The sequence below is a fragment of the Acipenser ruthenus genome, chromosome 22 (assembly GCF_902713425.1).
Source record: "Acipenser ruthenus chromosome 22, fAciRut3.2 maternal haplotype, whole genome shotgun sequence".
Lineage (NCBI taxonomy): Eukaryota > Metazoa > Chordata > Actinopteri > Acipenseriformes > Acipenseridae > Acipenser > Acipenser ruthenus.
This window is the reverse complement of record NC_081210.1, coordinates 24,366,868-24,385,462: the sequence shown is the minus strand read 5'-3', so window position 1 is coordinate 24,385,462 and position 18,595 is coordinate 24,366,868. Positions and strand designations below refer to the sequence as shown.

The following is an 18,595-nucleotide window of genomic DNA, read 5'->3' as shown; positions in this document are numbered from 1 at the left end:
AAAGCCATTTGGGAAACCACCAAAGTTGCATATTGGTCCTATCTCAGGACCCTAACTCTCCCTTTTTTTAAAAGCCGTTTTTTTTTTCTTAAATACCAATATACAGAATCAAAATAAGATAAACAATATATGCGGAAAACAAACAAACAATCAGAACTTCAACGCAGCAGAGTAATTTATTCGGCTGTCTCATTGTGCCTTTTGGTGAGATTTTATTTACTTAATGCTTACTTTTCATTGTGTTGTAAAACACCATTACAACATATTACAAATCACTAAGAACATTTGCCATTACACAGTGTAGAGACCACTGCAGTGCATAAGAGACCACTACAGACCATTAGAAATGTTCTAATGGTTTCTAATGGTTTTTCCAGTAGGGTAACTCCCTCTCGATTCATAAAAAAAAAAGTTTTATTTATTTTTCCATTTTGATGGAATTATACTCCATTTCAATACACTCCCTTGCCATCTGGTATCCTCTATGTAATGTAAGAATGCAAATATAAAGGGACGAAGCAGTAAATCGATGTTTATTATTATGGTACCATAATATTGTGACCTGGGGAATAATAATACATATATATTATATTGGGTCAAAATGATATATTTCTAAGTCCCAATACAAGAGTATATATATATATATATATATATATATATATATATATATATATATATATATATATATATATATATATATACTGCAGAGCACTGGAGAGCTGCTTTTATGAGTCAGAATAAGTGAAAAAAAGGAAGATTTGTTTAACAGGGATTGTTTAACAGGGTTTGTAAAAAAAAAAAAAATGTCTTAAAATCTGCCAATGAATCACAGTGATTTATACCGAATGAATTTAAACAAGAAGAATAAATCACTTCAGGTAGAGAGTGCCTCTTTAAATAACTTATTTTTGATCAGTGTGTATTTAAACAAGAAGAATAAATCACTTCAGGTAGAGAGTGCCTCTTTAAATAACTTATTTTTGATCAGTGTGTATGAATATGATAAACTTTATTGCAGAAATGTGAACAAACAAACGTGTTAAACAACAATTGAAGAAATTAAGTGTGAACAAATAAAAAAAAGTTCACAATTTGTTATTATTATTATTATTATTATTATTATTATTATTATTATTATTATTATTATTATTATTATTTATTTCTAAGCAGACGCCCTTATCCAGGGTGACTTACAATCATAAGCAAATACATTTCAAGTATCACAGTACAAGTAATAATACAATTAAGAGCAAGATAAATACAATGACTTTGGTTCAAGCAAGTACAAGTGTGACAAAATACAATTCAATACAGCAGATAACAGTGTCGGTGATAGTTACATCAGGATATGATTAAATACAAAATACTACAGATTAAACACTTGGCAGATTACAGTACTCTGAAGTACAGGATTAAATGCAGTAAAATAGGGGGCAGATAAGAGCAAGTAAAGCACATTTAAGGAAGGGTGATAAGTGTCCCAGGGGAAAAACAGAGGAGTTCTACAGGTGCTGTCTGAAGAGGTGAGTCTTAAGGAGGCGTCAGAATGTGGTAAGGGACTGGGCAGTCCTGACATCTGTAGGAAGGTCATTCCACCACTGCGGAGCACGGGTGGAGAAGGAGCGGGCTCTGGAGGCAGGGGAGCGTAGAGGAGGTAGAGCCAGTCTTCTAGTGCAGGCGGAGCGGAGAGGTCAAGTGGGGGTGTAGGGAGAGATGAGGGTCTGGAGGTAGCTGGGTGCAGTCTGGTCAAGGCATCTGTAGGCTAGTACAAGAGTCTTGAACTGGATGCGAGCGGTGATCGGGAGCCAGTGGAGTGAGCGGAGTAGTGGAGTTGCGTGCGAGAAGCGAGGCAGAGAGAACACCAGGCGGGCAGCGGAGTTCTGGATGAGCTGGAGCGGACGGGTGGCGGACGCAGGGAGGCCAGCCAGGAGGGAGTTGCAGTAGTCTAGGCGGGAGAGTACCAAGGCCTGGACCAGGAGCTGGGCGGCGTAGTTGGTGAGGAAGGGTCAGATTCTTCGGATGTTGCTCAGGAAGAATCGGCAAGTGCGTGCCAGAGTGGATATGTACTGGGAATAAGAGAGGCAGGGGTCCAGGGTGACTCCGAGGTTCTTAGCGGAGGAAGAGGGAGAGAGTGTGGTAGATTCCAGAGGAACAGAGATAGAGAGATCAGAGGAGGGGGAGGAGGAGGAGGGAAAGAAAAGGAGGTCAGATTTAGAGAGGTTGAGTTTGAGGTGATGCGAGTGCATCCAGGTGGAAATAGCAGACAGACAAGTAGAGATACGGGAGGGGATGGTGGAGTCAGAGGTGGGGAAGGAGAGGAAAATCTGAGCATCATCAGCATAGAAATGGTATGAGAAAACATAGGATGCGATGAGGGGGCCCAGGGAGCGGGTGTAGAGAGAGAACAGGAGAGGACCCAAGACTGACCCTTGGGGGACTCCTGTTAAGAGAGGGCGAGGTGTGGAGGTTGCTCCACACCAGGTTACCTGGTAAGTGCGGTTGGAGAGGTAGGAGGACACCCAGGCCAGAGCAGTGCCAGAGATCCCCAGGTCTTTAGTGAGTTGGTGACAGACAGGAGGGAGGTTTCATTGGAGTGAGCAGAGTGGAAGCCAGATTGGAGAGGGTTGAGCAGAGCATAGGTTGGACAGGAAAGCAGAGAGATGGCGGTGTACAGTCCGCTCGAGGGTTTTGGAGAGGAAGGGTAGGAGGGAGACAGGACGGTAGCACTGGAGGGAGGTGGGGTCGAGGGTAGGTTTTTTGAGGAGGAGAGTGATAGAGGCTTTTTTGAAGGCAGAGGGAAAAGACCAGAAAGGAGAGAGGTGTTGAGAAGGGAGGAGATGAAGGGAAGTAGAGCAGGAGCAGCAGCTTGAAAGAGGTTAGAATAGAGAGGATAACTCGCTTACAATGCACTGCATTTAGTATATGTTAAACTGTACTGTGCATCAAGCTTATCTTTTTTTTTATTTCATGTATGTTCGTTTTCAGTGTATGACTATATTTAGGAATGTGAATGTTTTATGTCGTTGTTTTAATGTTTTAAGCTGTGGTGCCCTGTAGAATTTTAAACAGGCTGTAGTTTAATATATAACCAAGCTTGTGGTAAAAATGTCAGCTCTACATGGTTTTCATGCAATGTAACCTTTTTAAATTGAGTTTAAAATAATACCTGCATATTGCCCTGTTCATAGGTGCTATTCAATCAGACTTCCAGACTCCCCCAAAACACATATATGCAGTGCCTGGAAATGTGATTGCCACCACTAAACTGCTTTGAAGACAATGTAAGAATGTATTAAACAGACACCAAGGAATTGTATTAAGTGTCAAACTGAACACGTGGTTCACACTTTGGCTTGAATAAATATTCATTGAAATTAATTCACGTGATCACTTGACCACTAGAGGGAGCTGTGAATGCACAAATGAGTGTGGGTGCTCAACTTGTTAGCTCTTTGAACAGCAGTTTCTTCCTCCTCACCTCCAGCTGTTTCCTAGACAGCAACATTGACATCATCCCTTATAACCAGAGTTGCCAGCATTACGGATACCAAAACAGAAATATCTCTGGGGTATCCTATTCTATCCATTTGAATGCAAAAAATACCATTCCAGTGATCCTGTCTAACGTGGACAAAACACAGGGTATTCAGTTCCTTCTGAAGACCTTCTTCATCAACATTTGTGCTAATTAATTATGCAATGTGTCTGCAGATTCAATGCATTCTGGAACTGCAACTCTCCAAGAAAAAAGACTTTGGAGGTTCATCCCACTTTGCATGTTCCGCACAGCGAATTTGCAGACAGAACAACGTGTTGACTTAACACACTCAGAGATCATCTGTTAGAGGGATCTGAAAGCAGGTGAGAATCCAGAGCTCAGACCCGCATCCTTGTGTCATACCTCCCTGTCTACTGATACAGAGCAGACGTGTGGACCATGTGGGCATAGCTGCTGCTGCTACTCTCTGGAATTCATTCATTCTATTGCTTGGCATTCAGTCATCCTCTGAGATATACTCAACTACACATATATATGAATAGTTTACCAGTACTTTATAAAAAAAGTTGCAGACAATAATAATTGCTTAACCCAGTCCCTCTTATAAATGGTGTGTCAGTGTGAATTTAAAGGACTACAGTACAAATTACTATTTTATTGGTATTTACAGTAAATGCCTCATTAAAAAAAGAATATTGATGCTGCTGGTGAATAGTTTGTGAGGAACATTGGCACAGGCTGCATACAGACACAATGTGGATGGTGCTGTGCTATATTACATCATGTGAGCCTCCCCAAATATCTACTCCAGGGCACCTCAAACTGACCTTAACAACCGTCCCTCCTTGTCACCCAGTAGGTAAGAGGCTAGCGCATTAACCTGCTGACACCTTTTCTCTATGTGAGCTCTGAATTCACATATCAAAGCAAGAGGATCTGTTTAGATTGCGGAGTGGAGGGGGAGTGTTGAATTGTCCTGAATGCTAGGTGTGTCTGTCTGTAGTGATCCCCCCCCCTCCCAGGGTTGTCCTGGCCAGGGCTCAGATGCAGTTCTCAGAGAAACATGTTTCCCCTTCCTCTAGGTCGGGGCATGCAGTTCCGCTATTGGCCGGTTGGAGCAGGATGTAGCGTGTTCTGTGACGGACCCCCGGTCTGCCACACTTCTCCAGACACAGACCCCATGAGGACCACCTTGACACCTCACAGTCCAGGGGCGTCTCTGAACATGGGAGAGAAAACACAGCCTGAGATCAGCAGGTGTTGGATACTAACCTAACAGTTCAGTTGAAGTTAAGCAAGCATGATGTGTACCGCTGGTGTCTTTGCAATAATATTAATGCTAATGTGTTTGGATTTAGGATTATTGTGTGATTGCACAGTGAATGATTGTATATACTTTGAATTATCCCGGTCTCTCTTGAACAAGAAGCATGCAGCCTCAATGTCAATAAAATCAATGACTGTAAAGAGTCAGTGCTCACCTGAGTAGCGTTTGCTGCCAGCCTCTCGGAGGATGTGGTTGGAGAACTGCTTGTGACCGGGCAAGTGCCCAGTCTGCCGTGTCAGGGTCAGCCTGGCCAGAGGGGGCAGTTTTTCCAGCTTGGGGTAGTAGAAAGAGTTAGCGGGGTGGTTTGGGTTCTGTGACGTGATCTAGCAAGAGGGAAAAGAGAAATAAATAAACCCTTAATCAAGGATCTTTATTTTATTTTTTAAAGCTTGTTTAAAATACATCAACCTCATTCATATAAGAATGAGTTCAGAACATTCAGTAGACATACCAGGATGCGCGTTACACCTGAAGAATATTATCAGCGGTTACCTGAGTGATGTTTTCCTGGGGCACTGTGAGATAGTTTGGAGATGAAAAGGTGAAGCCGCTGTCTGTCCCTGCATCATATGGATAAAGGTCAAGTGATACTTCCTGTACCCATTGGCCACCGTCACAAAGATCAAGGCTGTCAACCCCAACAAACCAATCAGGGCTTGGAATGATTTTCCCCATCAGAGACAGCTGGGGGTGGCAGTGCACACAAGACATGTTAGAGAGAACGCTTTGAACCAACTCCAATCCAGTCACACGTTCAATCAGTCAGCTCTCTATTACTTTGTTTCATTACTGTTATAGTGAAACACATTTTGTCTTTAGTCTTAAATAATAATACATTTTTAAATATGTATATTACTATCAAACAAAGATAAAAACTAAACATTTAAATGCATTTATTGCAATAGCATAATAATACTGATTATGTTCAAATATATATATGTGTGTGTGTGTGTGTGTGTTTGAAAGAGGTATAACTGCAGAGTACAAAAAATAGAAAAAAATAATTAAGATATACACAAAACACAAAACTACCAAGGCGGTCAATTTGACCGTTTGCGGTTTTTAAATTAAATTTACTGTCTGGCAGATATGGGGCTGTATGCTTATGACTTTTCCTAAATATATGTATTAATTATCCTGACAAAGTAGGAAACACAGGGTTGCAAAAATAAGGGTGATATAATACCCTCATACCTAAAAATACCAGACCAGGCAAATTGACCACTACATTGAAAACAATAGTATTTTGCTTATACAATATTCTATTTTATCAGTCAGGACTGTGCCAGTGATGTGTTGAACTGTGATTAGAACAGTCTGCAGCCCGTACATGAATGGCTTCTTGTAATCTAAGGAGTCTATTGTAATCAATCAGTCTTTTGTAGCGTCCACTGTCTGTCATGTGAGCAGTTATTGCCTTTTGTAACTCAGGCGCTACTGTCTGTCATGTGAGCAGGTATCTCCCGTGATCTATTTTTAGATTTACTCAGGTTACTATATATGTCAGAAGTTACCCAAAGGAATTCAGTCTTCCACAGTTGCACTGGAGAAAGTGAAAATGAGCAATGCTTAGAGTTACTACAGAATTGATCTGAAAGTGAATCTGGAGACAAAAAAGTTGTTGCCACTGAAAGTGATGAAACTGACTCTGGTGAACAGTAGGTTTGAGTAGGAGAAAATTCCAGCAGCAGTGAAAGTGAAACCAGTGAAGTGCCAGGACCAAGTGCCAGAACAAGGCCCATTTATGTAAAATTTTTTGTTTTTTATCTGCATAGTTTCGGTTGCGTATTTGCGCTTTGTTATTTCTGTTTTATAAACCTATTTATTTTACTTATTTACATCGTTTTGGTTGTACAGTTTTGCATGTAAATAATACACCTGTATATAGACTTCTTTTCAAATGTTATTTTTATTTAATGTTTTTATCGCTTTTTGCCGTTGTGCTTTATATAACATGTCTGTATATAAACCCATTTCTGTTCAAATGTTCATTTATTTACAATGTTTCGGTTGTGCAGATGCTTTATATGACGGGCCTGAATAAACTATAACTTATATCCGATTGTTTGTCCTTTTATTATAATATTATGTTGTTTTTAATAAAGCGGTCGGATTATTTCAAGTTTACTGCACTGTGTTTACTTTTCTTTCTACAGAAACGTCCTGAAATAAATTATTTTTTAATCATTTTAACCTTTGGTGTTTTTTTTAAAAAAAACATACCAGTAAAAGTAATTTGTTAGAAAAAAAGGCGACAATGTTCCTTGCTAAAGGGTAGGGTGTTTTTTGCTGTATCTAATATTTTCATTATACACACATACCACAGATACTGTACTACAGTCAGCACTCACATATCCGACCCTGTAACGCTTTGACTTCAGTGACGGTTAAAAGCGTGAGACACATATCTGATTATTTCATTTGGCCCTTTCCAACCTTTTCCGTTTTTCAGGGAACACAAAAAGATGTCAAAAATACATAGCTGAAAGGACAGTGTTTTAAAATAAGTATACTTCCATTTAGATGTACTGTAGTTGATTTTGTTGGTACAGTACTATAATTTCAACGGAAGAAGTATTTTAATTCAGAACGATATGATTTTGAAAATATCACTTGCCAAAAGAGACGACTGTGGACACGTGGACTGTAATACAGTACATACTTTTAAATCCGGTATGTATTGTTGCAGTATGTAAAATTCCCTATTAATGACCCCACAGCAAAATGAAATCAAAATGTTGCCCATGCATACAACGTAAAAGATAATGCAATTTAGTATCCAAAGTCAGTATTCAAAATTGCAGAATATACTGCCCTAATGTCACAGTTCACTTGCAAATGAAAATGCACAAAAGCAACTAAAGATCACAGATTTAAAAAAATACATCACAGTATCTGAAACTGTTTAATGATTAACTGTTTTACATTACAGTAGCTGGTCTCGTTTGCTTTGTTGTTGCTGCATTTTCATCAGGTGAAACTGGAGGAAGCACTGTGTAACTGTACAATAAAGATAGACTGCTTTGAGCATGCATGTGACGGGTAAGTGCATTAATTTATCATATATATAATGAGGATTGATTTTATTCTTAAGGACAGTAAAATGTGACTGATGTGTATCTGAGTGTCGTATATATCCGAGTGCTGACTGTACATAACATCTGGTTGACCTGACCAGAAAAACCAAAACAAAAAAAAGCTTGGATTTGATTAATGTCTCTTTTTACATGACTTCATGCTGGAAATATCGCTGAGTTTAGAAAGGCTGAAGGAGGACTTCATAAAAGTGCCAACTTGAATTTAAGTTCAGGGCCATTTATTATAAAATCCTCCAGATGGTTCCATTCAAATGCTGCCTGTCCTTATATCAGCAACCAACAGCCAGCCCAGTGGATCCGTGCCAAGATATTCATATAAAAAGGGCTCCCTTCTAATAAAGGATGCCCCAGATTTAACATGCTGTTCCCTGCCTAATGCTAAATACATCGCCATGATGTCAGAAGAGTTCCAGGAAAAACACAATTTAACAATAATTAACCCATTTATAAAATAATAAATAAAAGGTATAATAACTGGAACCTGGCCTCATTTGCTAAACAGTACTTTAGCACTGAACATCCAAGCTCAAGACAGATAAAGGAAGATTTTGAGAAAAATGCTAATACATCAATCGCATGTAATACGTCATGGCAAGTGCATTCATTAGCTTGTGTTTCCCATGTAAGCACATGATTAATGTCAGTGCTCTGGGAAGGTGCTGTAATCCCCTCTCTTCATCCACAGAACAGGGATAGCACAAGCAGTACCAATGCTAGCAATCCGATCTTCACTGCCAGCCAATCTGGCCTTGTACTGCTTTAAACAGGGATTCTGCACATTTCGCTTCTCAGAGGGCTCTATTCATATGAATAGTCCTTAAAATACTTGGGTCCTTAAAATAGTTGGGTTTCCTACTTCGGGTCATGGTCATTCCCTCTCAGCTTTCATAGGTAAGCTGGTTTGATGGTGACAACACACACGCAAAATAGTGAAACCGAACCAGATGCAGGGCTCTGATTAGCATGGCCTTACTAACATTCAGGGAGATTGAATTGACTCAGTGCCTCACTTTCTGGCTGCTTGGGATGCATCACATAAAGTTCATTATAATCTTTGTGAGACAGGTGTATGCCAATAAACACCCAGATAAATCAAGGATTTTACTGCGGTGCTCTTGAAATGACAGATCTTTTCTAAAAATACAACCACCCCCTGTAGTCACTGTAATCCTCTTTGACTTTTTGGGGATTTTACAAGCCTACCAGCAGTTACAGCGGGTATTTCTAACTAGGGAGTGCTTTTTGCTTGAGCACTTGTATTCATTTTTAAATCTTTTTTTTGTACAAAGTCAGTTAACTTGCTAAATCAACACAAGTGCCAGTTTATCTTAATGGTGGTGCTGCAGCAAAATAAATGAGCTAGCTAATAAACAAAACAGAAAATCCTAGCAAGCACACTACAGCAGCCTCCCTGTGCCTAGCCTTACCCGAGGGCTCCTGGGCTGCATGTGCAGCTCTGTGGAGGTGTGCCCGATCCCGTTAGAGATGCCCGGAGCTCTGTACACACCATGGACACTCCTTGTACTCTTCTTCACCTCCTTGGTTTCTTTGATGAGAGCGGCAGTCACCCCCCTCTCTGCAAACATCTGCACCCCCTGACTGGCCAGGGAGCCCTCCTGCCACAGGTGGAATCTGCTGCTATGGCTGACCGCTTGGAGAGAAAATAACCTTACAAAACTCTGTGCAGAACAAACCGCCTCCAACATTGTGTTACTTTATAGAAGCTGTGCTAAAGAAGATCCTTGGAAAGCTTCGTGACAACAGGGCAAGCAGTCCCAGCTCTCTGCTTCCAGTGCGTCTTTAGACTGTATTTCAAACCAGCACTTCAGAAAACCATATATCAGCATCTGGTTTCCATTATTATTAAGGTTTATTTGTTTGCCATCAAACTGGAAATCTTGACTTTGTTTTTGACCGAAGTAAATGTTGGCTTGAAATACAATTCTTGTTTTGCTGTGAATGCAAAACCAAATGCCTTGGACTAATTTCTCTTTGGATGCATCAGGAAATATTTAAGCACTGACTCTGGAACCTCAGGGGATGGGAGAATGGGGGGTTAGGATGGAGATTGCCAGCAGCAATAGGGAATGGGAATGCCCAGGGTGACCATGTAGTTCCAGGTTGTCACACCACAATGCATTATGATACTGCTAGTCCTGCATCAATTAAACAATAAAAGATACCTGAATGCATAGAAACCTGTCCTTCAAAGTCACCAGGCCAACAGGAACAGAACCACATCAAGAAATGTTTTTAATACCTTTCCTTTGAGCTAAAGTTTGTAATGCCGTATTTTAACATCATTGCCTCCATGAACGCCAGTCATTCATCACTCAGATGGATGTTTTTTTTCCCTTACCTATGAGTTTGGACCACTGGGCAGGAGGTCTGAACATAGGATACTGCTTGGGGAATGTTGTTGGATTCCATTGCCCAGTAAAGACCAGGATGTAAGTGGCGGGACTCCTGGCTGTGCATGCCATCTGATTGGCTAGCCGGAGAGCGCTGCCACATGATAACCACAGCATCACTGCCAGGGTCCTCTGCAGCCAGCCAGGAGGTAGAAGCTCTGCTGACATAATCTGAACAAAAAAAGACAATCAGAATGGGGCACAAGGGCATGTGGGTGCAGTATGTTCAGATAAAACATCCAACTTGGATGGTCCCATGTTTTTTCAATCACTAAACAGCTGAGATCCCAGGGTACTGCAGGTCAGTTATAGAGCAGTCTGTAATGAATGCACACCTGCTTGTTTGCCATGACAGGGTCTCCGGCACTAGACTCTACCCTCAGCTAAAACAGGCTCCAGTCCTTTTCGACTGTCTGACACAACTGCCAAAAAAGAGTTTGTTTGTTTTAGCTAAGTTGAACAAGGATATATGGCTTTTGCTCTCGTGCCGTCGATAAGGTCATTGTCCAAAATTGAACCCAAATCCAAAAAAATATAAAAGGAAAACAAACAAACAAACAAAACAACATAACCAATATCAAGGTTTTGAATATGAGAATGTCTTTAACTCTATATTCTAGTCCCATTTAACAAAGAAAATTGAAATGATCAAATAATAAAAAAAGCAACCCTTGGAGTACTCTATATAATGGTGCAAATACACAGTATACACATACAAAATCAAAACAAACCACCATAGTATTTCAAGCAGGACTGTACCATTTTCTATTTTTATATACCATACACTGCATGGGCTGGCATTTCAGCATTGCTTCTATCATTTGTTGCTTTAACAGTATTATATTTCTAAACAAACAATTCGTTTACTGGTATTTTAGTAGCTGAAGTGCAGTTGGCACTTTTTTGAAAGACAGATGTCTCGTTGTGTTGAGATTACAAGTAAGTAATCGTCTGGAAGCAAGAAGCAGTGTTTTCACGACAGCAAAACAATGAAGAGTTCCTAGAAACCAAATACATTTCACAAATATTTGCAGTCCTCCGTGTCATTGCATGATATTTCAACACGGTGTGTGCACAGGGAGCCCCTGATTGCATTCTACTCTGGAGTAAAGTAGTTAAGCGATTCTTCCAGGAGAAATGCAATCAAGCTAAGAAAGCAGGCAGCAGACACATGCAATACAAACATTTATTTCACCCGTGGTAAGTTTGCATACTGTTGAGTTTTTTTCAGAGAGAAATACAAAACTTTTCATTTTGCAAAACTAGCAGCCGGACTGATGTTTGCAATTGGTTTCTTGCGAGTTATGATTTATTTTAGAAAAGAAAACATTGCAGACTTTGAGCAAAGCCTTTAAATCTAATCCATTAGCCCCTGAAACAAATCCCGGAGAAAATTAAAATAATGAAATTGAAAGGCTTACCAGGACCGGTGATCATTGAAAGGCAAGGTGCCTGTTGTGTAGAGTTGCTGTGTGTAGTCCCCTTTGCTTCTTTGCTTCCCTCAGACAGAGTACCACCTGTCCTCTTTTTATGGATGGGAGGTACCTCCTCCCTCATTATTGTAACCCCATGTATGGAAAAGGCATTGGCCATGTGGAAAACTTGACTGCTGTAAGCAGATCATCTTCTTCATGACCATTTACTCTTTCACGTGCATGTGATTGTTCTAGCCAGGCATTCTGTCTGCAGATGCTGCTTCTAATTGGTGGAACTCTGCCTCTTTCCAGATGAAAACACAATACACATGGCGTTTTGTTTTTTTTTCATATGGAAAGACCATGCAAATCAAACATTCTCTGAAAGACTGTTTATTCAATAATGCAATACAGCCCAAGGTTACATTGCTTTGTATTCTTTTTTTAATTTAAAATTTTTATTCATTAGATTTGCAATCCAGTGCCCTTATTTCAGCATTTATTTATTTATGTATTTATTTATTTTTTCAAAATTAGAAATAAAAAAATGACAATGTAAATGTATTGGCTTTTGTATATAACAAAGTTGGGTCTTAGCCTGTTGTGTTGCGGCTCTTTCAAAGGGCATCATCTTTTTTTTTTTTTTTTATGTCATTATGAATATGATTGTAGCTACTGTGATTGCTTCTAAACTTTATTATAATCACTATAAACTCTTGTATGATTCTGCTGAATATATAGAACTGCACAGCACCATTACACCAAACAAGACACTAAAGACAGAAAGGGATCCCATCACACACATCACAGACCTGTCCTTAATCAGGAGGGCAGACAGGAAACCAGGGAGCAGCAATCTACAACCACATGTCCTCTTTAACCTCTCAGCTAATACAATAGTTCATGTTTTGGTCTATTACACCAGCTGACATGAACTATTTTAAACTTTCTTAAGTCTTGAAACGGTTGTGATTGAATTTCATGAGTTTCTTTTTAGTAACCTCTACTCTGCTGCCTTTAACTACAGTGCGCATTGTGGATCTTACAAAATACCTTAGACATTGTGGAACATCCAATAATAACACAACTGTCTCAAGCAACCACAAACATGTAGGCAACAGAACTCCAAACAGAAGCACTTGTGGCTGAACCTGTTTCCTATGGAGCGTTTACAACTTCAGATATACCGTATCTAGTCGGTGGAATTCTGTACCCGGTCTTTGAAATCTTACGCTTGAACAACTTTAGCATGACAGCTTCCAGAGACCTGGCCTCTCTATATCAGTAGTTAATAGACTGCCTCAGGCTGTGGGCCCTCTTATCCGATTAATGATAAGGTCCCCTCTTTATGTGTTACTGATGTCATAAACAGTCTAGGGTTCCTGAAAACTGGATGGCAGTTTGGTTCTTATTGTTCGTATTAAATCTGCTAGAAAGGACTCTTTTTTTTCCAGCAATAACCGAATCCTGGTGCTCTAGACAAATTAAAGGACATTTTTCAGAAGTGAAAGGTCCATTCATCATAAATTTAATTTTGGCCCAAACTCTGGAAGGAGCTGTGACCGAAGTGAAGATCATTACTAAAGCTCAATATTCCTGGAATCACTTTAAATGATGTCATTAATGCAGCGGCTATGACAAAAATGGGGATTTTTACAAGAATGCATCTGGTGTATGCCGCACTAATCTTTTTATTAAGATTCTGAGCTGCAGAATGACAAGTAGGTCAGTTTGGGGAGTTTTTACACTCAGGAACTGCCAACATTTCATCTTTTTTCAAAGAACTTGGCATTGTAAATAAAACAAATGTGATGTCCGCAAAGCTCTCTCATCTTCCCTCAGCTCTTGTGTTTGGGCTGGCAATCATGAAAACTAGGTTAGGGGAAATCAAAAACATCTGCTTTCAGGTGATTCATATTATACGTGCTTGTTTATCTCTGAAGATTATTTGAGATTAGTACCATATAGACCTGGAATAAATCTGAATTGTTGCCTGACTAAAGCTATTGTGGGTTAATAGAGACATGTTATTTAATGCCTCTGTTATTGTGCTTTTACAGTATGGCTGTAGAAACGTGTGATTTTTATTTAATTCAGAAAACCTAGACACATTAACTTTTAGAGTTACAACACATCTGGAATGCTAGTGCTATAGTAAATTGGTCCAAAGTGAAAAATGAAATAAATAATTAACATTATTTATTGGTTCATATGATCCCAACACTTATAAATATAAAATGATCACTGTAAAATTCTGATATGTAGAATATAACAAATGTATAAGTATATTCCTTTGAATAACAGCAACTGTTTTTCAACAAAAAAAGAACACTCAGCATTCATTTGACAGATTGACGAATTTGCTGGATCTCGTAATAACCTTTTTAAAAGTATGGAAAGAAGCAAAAGCTTATCTCTTCCATGGTTTGAATTACTATGATCATTTAGATTTTAGAAGCCATGGATACAAGTTAAACATCATCTGTTGTAAAGCACATTTACCCATAGTGGCAGTTTGGCAAAAGTGCCACCAAACACAACTTCCCCTTTCCTCCACCCAATGCCTTTTTAAAACAGTTCTCCATATCAACAGCTTTGTTCCACATATAGATATGCAGCTCAGCTTCACAGTATGGAGGTTGCTGGCTCTAGTACAACAGAGACAGACAGCAGCAGCTTCCTACCTCCAGTTCAATTAAGGCTTCTTCCTGCCCGGGAGAGAACCCAGGGGAAGAGAACAAGGGGATGTAGGCCGGGGTCCTGAGCGATGTGGGAAGCAAGCACTTCCTGTTTGGATAGGGATCAGCTGCAACACTATTGGCTGAGTTAGTGGATGGCCTTTATCAAGTTTTATTCTTTTTTATTTTATTTATTTATTTTATTATTACTTTTTTAAATCTCTACTCCCACATCAACCAGCCAATCAGACACCTTTCCACAACCCTGCCTCCAAGTATTATTTTTTTTTAACAGTATATTTTCAAGGTAGAGCTAATTTACTTCCCATGTTTTTATTTGAAGTTTTTAGTAGACCCAAGCATACATTGATAGAACTGAAATGAAGGACAGGTGATGTCTTCAAAACAAGACCGATCCCTCAGATTTTCTGAAATGAAGCAGAGCCCCATTGTAAAAACCTTGAGGCATGAGTTTTAGGGTTCGATTTCTTAAGTGCATTTTTACATGGGGTGGGTTGTTAAAGAAACATGAAATGGGTTCAAAACCAGACTTGACAAAGCTACAGCGCTTAATGACAGGGGGGCTTCTCAGGGCCAATTAGAGAGAAAAAACATAGACTAATAAAAATCCTTGAGTTTGGGCCTGTTGATGTTTTCTTAAATCACCATAGCAACAAAGATACAGTAGCTCCACAACAATATTTAAACAAAGCTGCTATTGTTAAAACCGTACTCGATATCCAACATTCTTAAAAATGACTTTTTATTAAGGTGATGGACTCAGAATCTTCAGTGGTTGGATATGCATTGATATAGTTCCTGTTAGAACTGTGTATAATACCACTATCTACAGGCGAAGTGTCATTAGGAATAGTGAGGCTATGGCCAGACAGAACCTCTACTGCATATCGTATATGATATATGTATACAATGCAGTTAAAACCACAGTACAGTTTTGGAAAGCGCAGTGACACATGGTAATGCATGGTTACTTCTTTGGGGGTATGGGTGATTTTAATGCTAATAGATTTAGCCACTGGTCCAACATCTTGTTTCGTCTTTTTGAAAAATAACTTTGCACCGAGGGAAAAGTTTAAAACTGGCCTTCAAAACACGGGTAAATTAACTACAGGAACCATTACTTTGGTCCATCCTCACAACCAAAGAATATTGCGCTAAGTGCATGTGGTAAATATCAGCAAACGGAAACTCCCGTGTAACTAATGTAGTTAATGTACCTGTATTTCGAAATGTTCAGCAGTTCCACAGTGACAGTGTTTGTGTTTATGTGGGTTTACTGTTTTAGTCATATCTTACGGGTCCGCATGGTGAGATGAGATCCTCAGATGTCTTTGAAACCCCAAAGCCAGCCATTTGTCAATGGCCCTGCCTTGGAAAACATACCCGTACAGTCCAGTTTGAGGGCATTTTCCTCATTAGAATGGTACACAGAGAGCCTCAGCCCCCACAGCAGGATAAGGAGGAGGAAAGCTCAGGGGGTTTGCTATCCACTCGCTTTATATACACTCAGATCACGAAAGGAGTGCATCTGGCTGCAATGTGTTTCTGTCTTAGTAACAAGCTGAACCTGCACAAATGTGTGGGGGGTATCAGCTGGTCAGAGACACAGACAGATAAAACACGCACGGCTGTGAACCTAAAATGAGAAACAGAGCCTGCTACATGGCTTTGAAGGTACTCTACTCCTATCAATAGCAGACTCTCTACGTCGTCATTGTTAACACACAACCTGAATGATGACAGACAAGCCTGCAAACATGCACCTCCTTGAGAATGTGCCCCTGACTCACACAGTCTTACTCTGCTGTACTTAGGAAGCACTCACGTTAAATGTTCTTTAATTTCTTTTCAACTTTTAAGTCATAAAAATGTACTTTTTAGGTTAGCAGAACAAGACAATCACACACAGAGAACGATGATCTGCAGAGCTGTCTCAGGAGTCAGCAGCAGTGTTTTAAAGGAATCCAAGATTTTAATTAAACACCTTCTGCCAGCTCAATGCTCCCACAAAACAATCAGAGTCAGATTTGTTTTCCACAGTCACCGAATGCACAGGAGTCTATTGCTCCTTTTCCACTCTGAAAGTGTAAAGTCAATTAAATTGTTAAACTAACATGGTTTAGTTGCTAAGACCAGGTGAAATATCAATGGCGGTTGGCAATGGCATTTTGAAATGTCTTAAGTGGGATGAACACCTCACAGCGGAGAATCAATGTTAAAATAATCCACAGCTGACAGCAGTGCACTGGCGTTTTGTGAGGTGCAGTGTACTCAGTGTAGGTGCTGACACAGCATGACATGATGAATGCTTGTGTGGAAGCAATCCTTAATTTTAGACAGCACACATACCATTCAAAACTAGCTGTCTGCTGCTGCCAGGACGTCTTGGAAAAAACAAACAACTTCTGGGCTGTAATTTCAACATTGGAATGCAAGATAGCATCTGTGTCACTGGAACAACTGAGCAATCTACACTGTACTGTTCCTGAGTGCTCTGAATATGCCAAGAGCATTTTACAATACATGTAAAGAATAAACAAGTATTTTCTAGGGTTGCTGTTAAAATTCTTGCTGTTTTCTGAACATGCTGTCTTAAAGACATACAGTGCTTACTAGTGTGGTAAAGGTAAATTAAAAACAACAGGACTAAAGTATATAAAATATGTACATCTTTGGCAATGCATTACTGTTAAAGGATGGTTTCACATTATTTCTCATAGGTTGTCACCATTGAACCAACTGAAACTACTTATCTTCCTAACGCAGATCTATACAATAGTCAGGTATTAGGGAAGACCTCATTTGGATCGAAGGTGGTTCTCTATATAAAATATTACATTAAATCTCATTTGTGCCCAAAGGTGGAAAATATCATGGTTGTACTTTATATTGTATTTCACTTCATACACCAGCTTCATAAGTCATGTTATGGGAACATTCTGACAGTGTATTTTGGAGGTAGAAATCCCCTAGCCTTGGCATCCATCCTTTGTGTGTAAAAGCATCCGGTTAAGTTTGATGGATCCGTGTGTGAACACACTTTGTAACTGGAGGAGATACCTGCCACACATTGCTTCTATCCCCTTGGGTCTTACCAGCTGGCTGCCCAGTCACAGAATGAAATGGGTGAGAAAGCACAGGGGACTGGATTTTACAGATTAGGAATAGGAAGGTTTCCAAATCCTAGGGACTGGTTGTAGTAAGAGGACCCGGTTCTGGATTCAGGCTCTGTTCCTGTTGGATTGTACTGAAAGGATCAGCACCGGTCCTGAGCTCAGTTTCTCAAATTCTGATCCTGGTTTGGATCTGAGCTGAATCAGATCTTGATCGAATGCTTTTTTTTTTTTTTTTTTTAATAAACTGAGTAACTTCAACTACAAAGGATTCTTCATAGACTGTAAGACGAGAGCGTGTATTTCAGCAAAAGCCTCTTCAGGTTTATTGCGTTATAACATGCTGCAATCCTTCTTTTTTTTTTTTGCTTCAAATAAATAAATAAACGCACTGGGTAATATAAAATTTAGTAAACTGAAAAAAGATAAAACAGGATAGCCCTGTTCTAAACTACAAAAATAAAGGAAACCAAGGCCATTAAATACAATTTCAAAATGTCAAAGCAATTCCCCATTAATATAGTGCACATGCCACACATAAATACATGAAAGAGTCAGTTTCTGCAGGGAGCATGGAGGATTAAATTAATATGGTTAGTTCACCAACTGCATGCAGATGCACAGGTGTTTAACCTTTCTGCTTGTTAAATATTCACATGGCTTCGCTACCTCAGGACATCAGTTAGCCCGGTAGCTAATTATCCATAAATCTTATACAAAAACTAAAACTAAATAAAACTTTTTATGTGGAAAAAAAAGGATAAAACTGGTTGTTGTTTCCCATTTTCCCTTCTAGCATTGAGTCAAGGAAAGGTTATTATTGGTAATTTAAGCAGAATTTTACTGGTCTAATTTTCTCATTACAGTTCATGTATATCTTGTGTCTCGGGAGCAGCTTTTGAAATGGTTGGTGTGGAATTTAAAGGAATGCAGCACTATGTTATGAGCAAGATTAACGACTGTGGTCTACCGTTAACTCTTTAATTACACTTGTACAAAAGCACACCCTTTATCCACAAAGTCATTTTTTGAG

The 18,595-nt window shown here is 39.5% G+C and overlaps 1 protein-coding gene across 1 annotated transcript; it reads right to left on the bottom strand.

Moving 5' to 3' along the window:
• Window positions 1-1,096: 1,096 nt before the first annotated feature.
• Window positions 1,097-11,952, bottom strand: LOC117431052 (spondin-2-like). Its single transcript, XM_058996200.1, has 6 exons — window positions 11,757-11,952; window positions 10,284-10,506; window positions 9,352-9,575; window positions 5,319-5,510; window positions 4,981-5,149; window positions 1,097-4,718 (listed from the first exon to the last, which is right to left on the bottom strand). The coding sequence occupies exons 2-6, from the start codon at window positions 10,501-10,503 to the stop codon at window positions 4,540-4,542; spliced, it is 984 nt and encodes a 327-aa protein (XP_058852183.1). The 5' UTR covers window positions 10,504-10,506; window positions 11,757-11,952; the 3' UTR covers window positions 1,097-4,539.
• Window positions 11,953-18,595: the final 6,643 nt, after the last annotated feature.